Below are 11983 nucleotides of genomic sequence, written 5' to 3' on the forward strand. Positions count from 1 at the left end.
CAGTTCCCACACTGTCCCATACACAGTCCTCACACTTCCCCTTACACAGTCCTCACACTTCCCCTTACACAGTCCCCACACTGCCCCACACACAGTCCTCACACTTCCCCATACACAGTCCCACACTGTCCCATACACAGTCCTCACACTGCCCCATACACAGTCCCATACTGCCCCATACACAGTCCCGACACTGTCCCATACACAGTCCTCACACTGCCCCTTACACAGTCCCCACACTGCCCCTTACACAGTCCCCACACTGCTCCATACACATTCCCCATACTACGCTATCCACAGTCCCACACTGCTGCATACGCAGTCCCCACACTACCCCATACACAGTCCCCACACTGCCCTATCCACAGTCCCCCTACTGCTGTATCCACAGTTCCCCCCCACCCCCCACTGCTCTCTCAGTTTGTCCTGAGGGGTGATACATCAAAATCAGGTTACAGTTTATGGGTAAAATGTTTGGGGAACACTGTTTTAGAGCAGCGAGCTGGCAAATGTGAGGCCACAGATATGAACTAACAGAGGAGAACTAAGTTTCACCAGCATCTGCAAAATACTATATTAGATAACAAGGAGAGAACTTTGTAAAAGGTGTCTACAACTGGTTGTAAAAGGTATTTACCCCATGTAGTTTTGTTGCCACTTTCTCTCCCTATAATATTACTCTGCATGCTAACAAGTATTAAGTGCTGAGGGATGAATCACAAATATGTTGAGGGAGGAGAGGTTGGTGATTTATGTGCCAGTAAGTAATTTAGTAAGTCTCAGTAAATTAACATTAGTTTACATTAGTTTAAAACTGGTTAACTACTTTAACACTGGGTATTGTTACCTCCCAAAAGTTATTAACTGAGCCTATGCTTCATGGCTGTAGATTGTAGAATATAGAACAAATTTATAATAGAGGAGTTAGAACTTTCTAGCTCCTCCCAGCGACAGTCATCTATTTATCAGTGGTTGGAACTATTCCAAAATGTCCAAGTTACTCCTTTCAGGCCAACTGTCTTATACAACAAGAGCGAGAGCAGTAAATTATTTGACACTTTTGATTTCCTAACAGTGACAATAAATAGCATGTAAAATGGTGGGCTTGCAAATTAGTAATGGCAAAAGAAGTAAATTCAGAGGAATGATGACCATTGTGGCATTAACAAAACAGATGGGAAAAGTTATGATGAAAGCAAATGGTGGAGAGAATTATCCACTGCATGTTTGAGCTTATGTGAAGCAACATCTATCTCCCGATGTTAGTATATATTATTCCCTAATTGATTGATTGTTCAGTCTAGGTGTTGATTATTTGATACGGCTATCATCCTCTTAACTACACTGTTGGGTGTAGGGTTTGAGACCACAAATCTATCACTCCTGTCGCACTGTCAATCAACAAACATACTCATCATAGTTAAGCTGCAAATGCTTATCTTAAACGCATCTTTAAACTGCTCATGTAAAACAGCAATAGAAGATTTTGTAATTTCAACTTTACCTCTACCTAATTTAAGCATTGTTTAAACTGCTAACTGTTCATTTGAACTTTGCAATGGTAATTTTGTGCAGGACGTTCAGTGATATTTGTGTTTTACGAACTGCATGTCGAGTTTTCAAATTTTGATTGCAGGCAATTTGGTAAACATTCCTTCCTTTTTGTTCAAAGTAGCGGTCTCATTGGCATAAGGATTCCTTTCCAAAGGGAATTAAAACAGTTTAATGAGCCATGGGTAGGGTCCATAATGTAATATTTTCTTACTTGCAAGTTGCTGAATTCAGTCATGGTGAATGTCTGTCTGTGCTTGCTGCTTTGGTGCAGCCAGGTATTCCACTTTGTTGTGGATGTTCCTGGGCCTGAAATTCAGACCCTGTGACTCTCCTTAGAGCGATTCAGTGGGCCATTTGACCCAGCCAGTCTCTGCCAATTCTTTGTAGGCCAAACCTTTCAGTTCCAGTCAGTGGCTCTTTCCTCATATCCTCTGAAAGATGTCACCTCGCAACAACACAGCACTGCAGTGTCAGTGTGGAGTGTCTGCTCAAATCTCTGGCTAACTTCTGGCCACCGACAACATGGTCCTTTTGAACTGCACTGTCGTTTAGAGAACAAATGCCGTCACCTCTATCAGGTCCTGCCTGTGACTCTAGTCTCATGGTACAGTGCCTGGGTTGATTCTTTGTACACTTTGAAGTGGCCTTCGGAGCCTAACCCACAATCATTAACCTGGGCCAACAATAGTGACAGCAAATTGTATCTTCCAGTGACTCAACTCATAATTATGTATCACAGCCTTGAGGAAAAGGCACACTGCTAAGGGGGTAGCACAGTGGTTCAGTAGTTAGCACTGCTGCCTCACAGCATAAGGGACCCGGGTTCGATTCCATCCTGGGGTGACTGTCTGTGTGGAGCTTGCACATTCTCCCCGTGTCTGTGTGGGTTTCCTCCGGGTGCCCTGGTTTCCTCCCACAGACCAAAGGTGTGCAGGCTCGGTGGATTGGCCATGCTAAATTGCCCATAGTGTTTAGGGATGTATAGGCTAGGTGGGTTACAGAGGAATGGGTCTGGGTGGGATGCTCCAAGGGTCAGTGTGGACTTTTTGGGCCAAAGGGTCTGTTTCCATACTATAGGGATTCTATGATTCTTCTTCACTACATAGTTTTTTTTTCTAAACTTGTTCATGGGATATGGGCATCGCTGTCTGGGCCCAGCATTGATTGCCCATCCCTAGTTGCCCTTTGAGAAGGTGGTGGTGAGCTGCCTTCGAGAATTGCTGCCATCCATGTGTCATAGATTGCCAATGATATGGTAGGTAAGTTCCTGCATAGCTTTTTTTTCAACCCTGATACATTCTATCAATGGAAGCATTGGCTTAGTGGAGAGATGGACCTTTGGCTTTTGTATTCAATGAAAAAGGAACATTCCAGCCTTTTTCCCTGCTCTGCACATGGTTAGTAGACATAAACCAGGGCAACTGAGATAATGACCTCTGTGTCACTGGCTCAGTAAAGGATATCTGTGATGTGGAGGTGCCGGAGTTGGACTGGGGTGGACAAGGTCAGAAGTCACGCAACACCAGGTTATAGTCCAACAGGTTTATTTGAAATCACAAGCTTTCGGAGTGCTGGGGTCCACTTGATGAAGGGGCTACTCTTCGAAAGCTCGTGATTTCAAATAAACCTGTTGGACCATAAACTGGTGGTGTGTGACTTCTGACCTCAGTGAGGGATAGGCATCTATAGGCTCCTTCTTAAAAGTACATGTGTGAATGAATGACACACCCCTTCATTGTGTTCCTGCATTTGAGTAACCTGTGAACACTTTCCATCATGGTTCACTCACGAGGAGAGCTATGTTTCTTGATTTATAGCACACTCAGTGAAATGTGCTTTAGAAAAGCCGGGGAGGCCAACAGTAGAATTGTTCCATAACACTGGGGAGCACAGTGGATTTGGTGATTTGTGAGCATTGCATTCCAAGCAATTAGTTTCACCATATTCGAAATGATCATTTTACCTTCTGAGTGTGCGTTCAAATAACTCAAACGTTAATGCTCTGACATAAAATTGCCTTGCTTTTGCGAGGAGGGTGCAGAAAGGACATTCTGACAATTGACATGTTTAAGAGTCACAGTGAAAATTCTGGCAAAACGATTTTCATCCTTTTTAATCCTTTGTTCAGCTTAGTGTCACTAACAGGGTGAAGCTGTTCAGTTTCAACAACCCAATCTCAAAAATAATTGAGATTCATCATTTAAAAGGCAGGCACGCTGCTGCTGCCAGCGGCTCAGAAGTTAGTGTTTATTTTTAAGTTGAACATTAATGAAGTCTGCGTTATGTATATAGAATTTGGACCCCTGAATGTGTATTATCATAAGATGCTGAAGCAGAAGTAGGCCATTCAGCCCATCGACTCTGTTCTGCCAGTCCGTGAAATCATGACTGATCTGATAATCCTTAACTCCACTTTCCTGCTTTTTCCACGTACCTCTTGATTCTCTTACTGATTAATAATCTATCCATCTCAGCTTTGAATATACTTAATGACCTAGCCTCAACAGCCATCTGTGGTAAAGAATTTTACAGATTCATAGCCCTAATCCATCTGTATTTTTTTAACTGATTCATGGGATGATCATGTTGTTGACCTCACTTTACTGCCCATCCATAATTGAGAAGGTGGTGGTAAGCTGCCTTCTTGAACCACTGTAGTCTTTGGACTATAGGGGCATCCAAGTGGTGTTAAGAAAGGAGTTTCAGAATTATGACCCAGTGATATTGAATGAACAGCAATATATTCCCAAGTCAGGATGGTATGTGACTTGAAGGGAAACTTGCAGGTGGTGCTGTTCTCATGCATCTGCTGCCCTTGTCCTTCTAGATGTTGGAGGTCACTGATTTGGAAAGAGAAACCTTAGTGAGTTACTGCAGTGTATCTTGGAGATGGTACACACTGCTGCCACTGTGTGACGGTGGTGAAGGGAATTGATCGTGTAAGTAATGGATGTGGTGCCACAATCAAACAGGTTGCTCTGTCCTGGATGATGTCAAATTTCTTCATTGTTGATGGAGCTGCACCCATCTGGGCAAGTGGAGAGTGTCATGACACGCTTTTGACTTGCGCCTTGTATACATTTGTGATGAGTTTTTGGAGACACAAAAGTTAAGTTACATGCTACAGAACTCTAGCCCTTGATCTGTTGTGGTGGCCACAGTAATTATGTGGCTGGTACAGTTCAATTTCTGGTCAACGGTAATCCCCAAGATAATGGTATTGTGGATCCGCCAATGGCATTGAACATAAAGACGAGGTGGTTAGATTCTCTCTTCTTTGACATGGTCATTGCTTGGCACTTGTGTGATGCAATTGTTACTCAAAATGCTTGCAGTTAGCCAAGGCCAAGTATAGTGTGTTAAACAAAGTAAGGTTGAAGGACAGTGGACCAGTGGCCGAGATGTATAGATGTAACATTTTGAATAAGATGTTAGTGTGAAAGGTGAGGGATGTAAAAGAGTTTCCCTGTGTTGGTCACAGGCTAATATAACAGCTAGGCCCCCACGATGGGAATTATATCCACTTGGAAAAACAAAGTAAGATAGGAATTAAAAACAAAATTGCTGAAAATACTCAGCAGATCGGAAGACCTTTGTGAAGAGAAACAGAATCAATGTTTCAAGTTGCATAAAAATGCAGTAGGTGTCGAGCAATTGTAGGGCAGGGAGGAAGAACAAAACAAGATCACTGATAAGATGGAGAGCAGGAGAGATTATACCATGCAAGATTTCATGGTGCAAAAGCCAACACGGGAATCATAGTCACAATCTTAGAGTCAAACAGTTCAGAAACAGACCCTTCAGTCCAAACAGTCCATTGCTGAACACAATCCCAAACTAAACTAGTCCCACCTGCCTGCTCCTGGCCCATATCCCTCCAAACCTTTCCTATACTTGTACTTATCCAAATATCTTTTAAGTGTTGTAACTGTACCCACATCCACCACTTCCTCAAGAGGTTCATTCCACACGTGAACCACCCTCTGTAACAAAAATTGCCCACATGCCTTTTGTAAATCTCTCTCCTCTCACCTTAAAATGTGCCCCCTACTCTTGAAATCCCCCATCGTATGGAAAGGAAACTACCATTAACCCTATCTATACCCCTCATTATTTTATAAACTTCTATCAGGTTGCCTCTGAACCTCCTACGCTCCAATGAAAATAGTCCCAGCCTATCCAGCCTTTTGTTATAACTCAAAGCTCCCATACCTGGCAACATTCTGGTAAATCTCTTCTGAATCCACTCCTGCTTAATAATAAGGGTAGAACGAAGACAAAGAGATGTTTCCAGATGAGGTGTGAATGGTGGCAGGGCAGCTAGCCAAATGCAATATGAAGAAATAAAGGACTAAGACTACAATCAAGTGACAAAAACATTTGAACAAAATGGAGACAGAGGTTATGGTCAGATATTGTTGAGTTCAGAAGAATGGACAGTTCAGAATTGAAAGATGAGGGCCTGTCCCTCAGCTTTGTTTTGAGTTTCACTCGAACACTGTGTGGGCAAAGGTCAGAATGAGAGCAAGATGGTGAATTAAAGTGACAAACACCAGGAAGCCCAGGGTCCTGCTTGTAACCTAATAGAGTGGGTCAGAGGCTAGGAATACTACGGCAAGTAATTCACCTCCTGACTCTCCAATGTCTGTCTATCATCCACAAGGCACAAGTCAGGATTGTGATGGAATACTCTCCACTTACCTGAATGAGTGCAGCTCCAACAACACTCAAGAATGTTGACACCATCCAGGACAAAGCAACCAACCTGATTGGTACTACATCCACAAGCATCCACTCCCTCCACCACTGACACGCTATAGCAGCAGTCAGTAATATCTACAAGGTGCACTGCAAAATTTCACTAAAGATCCTTAGGTAACATCTTCCAAACCAATGATAACTTCCATCGAGAAGGACAAGGGCAGCAGGTATATTGGAACACCACTGCCTGCAAGTCCCCCTCTAAGCTACTCATCATCCTGACTTGGAAATATGTCACTGGGTCAAAATCCTGGAAGTTCCTCCTGAATGGCATTGTTGGTTAACCTACAGCACATTGACTGCATTGGTTCCAGAATGCAGCTTATCACCATCTTCTCAGGGGCAACAAGAGGTGGGGGATAAATTCTGGCCGAGCCAGTGGTGCCCATGTCCCATGAATGAATAAAAAATAAACGAAGTATTCAACAGCGAGATTACTCAGTCTGCGTTTGATCTCTCCAAGCAGGAGCAGACCACATTGTGAATCTTAAATCGTAGGAACTGCAGATGCTGGACATTCCGAGACAACAAGGTGCAGAGCTGGATGAACACAGCAGGCCAAGCAGCATCATAGATCCAGCTCTGCACCTTGTTGTCTCACATTGTGAATCTTGTTTATTAAACTGTAGGAAGTACAAGGGAATGACTCTTTCACCTGGATGGAGTGTCTGGAGCTTTGAACAGTGAAGAGAGGAGGTTCAAGGACAGTTAGCTTTCCATGCAAACATTACAGATGAAGTGTCGTAGGCAAGGGGCTGGCATTGGCGCACATGAACATGAGAACAGGGAAAACAATTAGACCACTCGGCCCTTCGAGCCTGCTCTGCCATTCAATAAGACCACGGCTGATCTGATTTTAACCTCAGCTCTACATTGCAGCATCAGCCTGGGAGAGACTGAAGAGTGGGAACAGGTCCTTTGGAATGCTGGCATGGGAAGATGTGTTTAGTGGTGGCATCATGCTGAAGGGCGATGAAAATAACAGGAGATAATGTGTTCAAAACGGCGGATGCTGGATGATGAATGAAGCCAAGGGGAACTCTATCATAGCTCTGGTGTGTGTAGTGGTGGGGGGGTGTGGGGGGGGAGGTGGGGTGTGGGGGGGGGGGGGGGGCGGGGGTTGGGGAAATAGAACAGAGGCTCGGTGGGTATGTCCCCTTTGGACATTTTAACTATCAGCCTAGAGATAACAAGGCGTAGAGCTGGATGAACACAGCAGGCCAAGCAGCATCACAGGAGCAGGAAGGCTGACGTTTCGGGCCTCGACCCTTCATCAGAAAACTATCAGCCTACGTGGTTTGAACTGGTTGGAGTTAAATTTACTTCTTCCTGGCGCACCTCAGTTGCTCAGGAGTCAATATCCCTGAAGTAACAGCCGACCTTATAAAAACACTGATTGTTCATGATCAACCCATGGGAGATCACCCAGTTACTGTATCATTAACTTTCATTTTCTTTTTTTATTTGTAATCAAATCTATTCTATCATTCCTTAGTTGATTTTCCTCCTCCTTAAGCTCTTAAAAGCTTTATTTAATTGTTAAACCCCTTATTTAATTGCCTCTGTTCTTAACTCTGACTCCTAACACTCATTTTGGCAGTTCTTATAAACTAAAATTGATTTTAAGATGCCTCTGTTGTAATTGGCACTAACTGGATAAACTTGCCCATAAAAGCAGTTAGGATGGATCTTCTCAGAATTAAAAGCTGGGTGTGCAGTGTGGTGATGTGAGGATAAAGCAGCCAAAGATCTCAGGCGGGTTCCATTCCGAAGAGAACCAGACTTAGAATGTCATGGAAGTCTCTGATCCCCCATATTCCACCAAAGACATTTTTCCCTCCCCACCCTTATCTGCTTTCCGGAGGGACCACTCTCTCCTGGACTCCCTTGTCCGCTTCACACTCCCCTCCAGCCCCACCACACCCCCTGGCAATTTTCCCTGCAACTGCAGGAGGTGCTACACCTGCCCCTACACCTCCCCCCTCACCCCCATCCCAGGCCCTAAGAAGACTTTCCACATTAAGCAGATGTTCACCTGCACATCTGCTAATGTGGTATACTGTATCCGCTGTTCCTGTGTGGCCTCCTCTACATCGGGGAAACCAAGTGGAGGCTTGGGGACCGCTTTGCGGAACACCTACGCTCGGTTCGCACTAAACAACTGCACCTCCCAGTCGTGAGCCATTTCAACTCCCCCTCCCATTCCTTAGACGACATGTCCATCCTGGGCCTCCTGCACTGCCACAACGATGCTACCCAAAGGTTGCAGGAACAGCACCTCATATTTCGCTTGGGAACCCTGCAGCCCAATGGTATCAATGTGGACTTCCCAAGCTTCAAAATCTCCCCTCCCCCAACCGCATCCCAAAACCAGCCCAGCTTGTCCCTGCCTCCCTAACCTGTCCTTCTTCCCACCTATCCCCTCCTCCCACCTCAAGCCCCACCCCCATCTCCTACCTATTAGCCTCATCCCGCCCCCTTGACCTGTCCGTCCTCCGTGGACTGACCTATCCCCTCCCTAACTCCCCACCTACACTCACCTTTACTGGCTCCATCCCCGCCTCTTCGACCTGTCTGTCTCCTCTCCACCTATCTTCTCCTTTATCCATCTTCTATCCGCCTCCCCCCACTCCCTAATTATTTCAGAACCCCCTTCCCCTCCCCCATTTCTGATGAAGGGTCTAGGCCCGAAACATCAGCTTTCCTGCACCTCTGATGCTGCTTGGCCTGCTGTGTTCATCCAGCTCTACACCTTGTTATCTCTTCCAATATTGTCTGTTGTCTTTTTGGTAGGGTCCCTGGTGATTGACTGGATTTGCGTTAGGTGGGGATAAGCGGGTGCTAAATCTTTTCTTTACAATTGGACACGTGCCTCTTTGCCTTTGAGACGCCCAGATGAAAGCTGCAGCCTATTTTGCAGCCCTCACCTGGAAGGAGCAGGGTTTGAAGGTACATACTACAGGTCGATTTGTTGGCTAGTCAGCAAGTTTGTGATGCGGAGAGATGCCAACAGTGTGGGTTCTATTCCCACACTGGCTGAGGTTACTCTGAAGGACTATCCCCTCGCCTGAGGCATGGTGACCCTCAGGTTAAACTACCACCAGTTGTCTCTGTAATGAGCCAGCAGCCCTATGGTGACTTTATTATACAAACATGAAAGGGAAGTGTAAAAATGCTGGAATTGCACAGCTAGCTAATCACGATAAACCATCTTCATTGGTCAGTAATGAGAAAATGTATATTTAGAATTTCCATTAAAAGGGATAAGTTAGGAGAATTTTTTAATGCAGGATTTTTGAAATGGTGAATAAATAAGGGATGAGAGCAGAATCACATGGAAAAGAAACCAGGTTTTGAATTTATATGGCACTTTACACCAGAAATCTCAAGTCACCGTACAACCAATGAAATACTTTGGAAATGAGGCCATTGTTGTACTGTTTGAAACACAACAGCCAACCTACTCACAACCGCTGATGTGACAACGACCTGATAATGTGATTTTTGTTTTGTGATGATGGTTAAGGACTCTGGGGAGAACTCCACTTCCTTGATTAAAAGCCGTGGGTTCTTTCCATGCCATGTGGGCAAAGCTTGACATTTCAAGGATGGCATGGTGGCTCAGTGGTTAGCACTGCTGCCTCACAGCACCAGGGACCTGGGTATGATTCCAGCCTCAGGTGGCTGTCTGTGTGGACTTTGCACATTCTCCCTGTGTCTGTCTGAGTCTCCACTGGGTGCTCTGGTTTCCTCCCACAGTCCAAAGATATGCATGTTAGAGTGGATTGGCCACGCTAAATTACCCAATAGTATCCAGAGAAGTGCAGGTTAGGTGAATTAGCTATGGGAAATGAATGGTTGCTAGGGTAGGGGGATGCTGTTTGGCAGGTCGATGTGGACTGTTTGAGCCAACTGGATTCTACAATCCAGAAGATGGTCCCTTCAATTGTGTGTGTGTGTGTGTGATGTTTGTGCTCTAACGTGGGGTTGAACCCAGAAGCTTGTACCTCGGAGTAACGCTGCTACCATCTGAGCTGTGGTTGAAGACACAATGGGAAATGGATATATATTTGAACATTGTTTGAAAGCCAGTGATGCAAATTAAGGTATACGGATCTAAGCGCTCTCTCAGAGAGCCATCATGTGAATGAAGGGATGAATGTGCTCCAACACTGTCAGTTCAACGGTCCTGGTTAATATATTTATTTAGTTGATCTCCCCCCACTCCTTATTGCGGTCAGTTCAGTGCATTTCCAGTTCTGACTGTCAACCCCAAACTGGCCCATTAGACTGTTCTCTGTCATTTTAAGACACTGACAATCCTTGCTCTTTCGATTGTGCTCCATTCTGAAAAGGTTTCTGTGCTGTGACCTGTGTTGGAATGACTTTCTTTGAGTGTGTTGGCTTGGAAATCTTGGAAGGGGATTGGCAGGCTTGCATGCAGATGTCTACAAAGTGCCTTTTTCACACACTTAAGACAGTTGCAATTGTAAGAAAGTTACTCAACTCCTTATACCAGAGATAGGAGGAACTGCAGATGCTGGAAAATCTGAGATAACAAGGTGTAGAGCTGGATGAAAAAAGCAAGCCAAGCAGCATCATAGGAGCAGGAAGGCTGACGTTTCGGGCCTAGACCCTTCATCAGAAAGTTTTGCTGCTTGGCCTGCTGTGTTCATCCAGCTTTACACCTTGTTATCTCCTTATACCAGATTCAGGATTTGTGCTTAGGAAGCTTTTATTTACAGTGAATGTCGATAGTGCTAACTCCCCTTATTTATTCTTACTGCCACATACGGACTTGCAGAAATAACAAATCATTTCCCCACATCAAAGTAAATATTCTGTTTGATTCTGGCTGGTATTTTACTATCCTTTATTCTCAGGCTACCCCTGCTGAGCAAAATTGAAGGTAGATTTAGATCAGATACAAATACTGTTGACTGCAGTTCTGTGACTTTCTTCCTCTCTCCTTTGAAAGCAGTGACAGCCGATCAAGCATGGGATCCCTTCTGAGTGAAGACCTCAGCGTTGGGACAAGGTCATGGCTGGGATTGTCCGCTGGGGGTCGATCACCCACATCAGGAGGCAGTGTGGCTGGGAGTCTCTGCAGGGCATCGGCAGCTGACAGCATCGGTCTTCACCACTTGAGGTTGGTGTCCCCTCAGTCTCCTTCAGCCACTGAAGTTTTGTGAGAAGTGAGACCTCGCGTTGAGGAGCTAAGTGTGAGGGAGTTTCAGCTACTGAAGTCTCGGGTTGCACTTGACCCTGACCTTTTCTGTTGGATTCAGTTTTGTAAATCAATGGGGCAGAATCAATACTGTCCATTCAAGCACCACTGGAAATTCTGGAAGAGAAAGCGCATCATTGATTCCTTGTTAGATCTGCATCACAATGTTGTGGCAACGCAGAATGATTTGCTAAATCAAAGAACGGTATTAAAGAAGAGGAAGAAAATGTATCAATGGGGCAAGGTTTCAGTTTAAATTGTTTTCTTAACTAGCAGAATTTTCCTTGCACCCCTTAACACTGGTATTGCAGCTGTCCATGACTAAACTTGACATAAAATGAGAGACAACAAGGTGCAGGGCTGGATGAACACAGCAGGCCAAGCAGCATCATAGGAGCAGAGAGGCTGACGTTTCGGGCCTAGGCCCGAAACGTCAGCCTC

The 11983-nt window shown here is 45.0% G+C and overlaps 1 protein-coding gene across 1 annotated transcript in view; it reads left to right on the forward strand.

Moving 5' to 3' along the window:
• LOC125486002 (unconventional myosin-XVIIIb-like) overlaps positions 1-11983 on the forward strand; it is a 280703-nt gene that overhangs the window by 256963 nt on the left and 11757 nt on the right. Inside the window, exon 39 of the mRNA XM_048611748.1 lies at positions 11303-11464. Coding sequence (XP_048467705.1) covers positions 11303-11464 — 162 coding nt within the window. The remainder of the gene's footprint in view (positions 1-11302; positions 11465-11983) is intronic.

The sequence above is a fragment of the Rhincodon typus genome, chromosome 24, assembly GCF_021869965.1.
Source record: "Rhincodon typus isolate 14 chromosome 24, sRhiTyp1.1, whole genome shotgun sequence".
NCBI lineage: Eukaryota > Metazoa > Chordata > Chondrichthyes > Orectolobiformes > Rhincodontidae > Rhincodon > Rhincodon typus.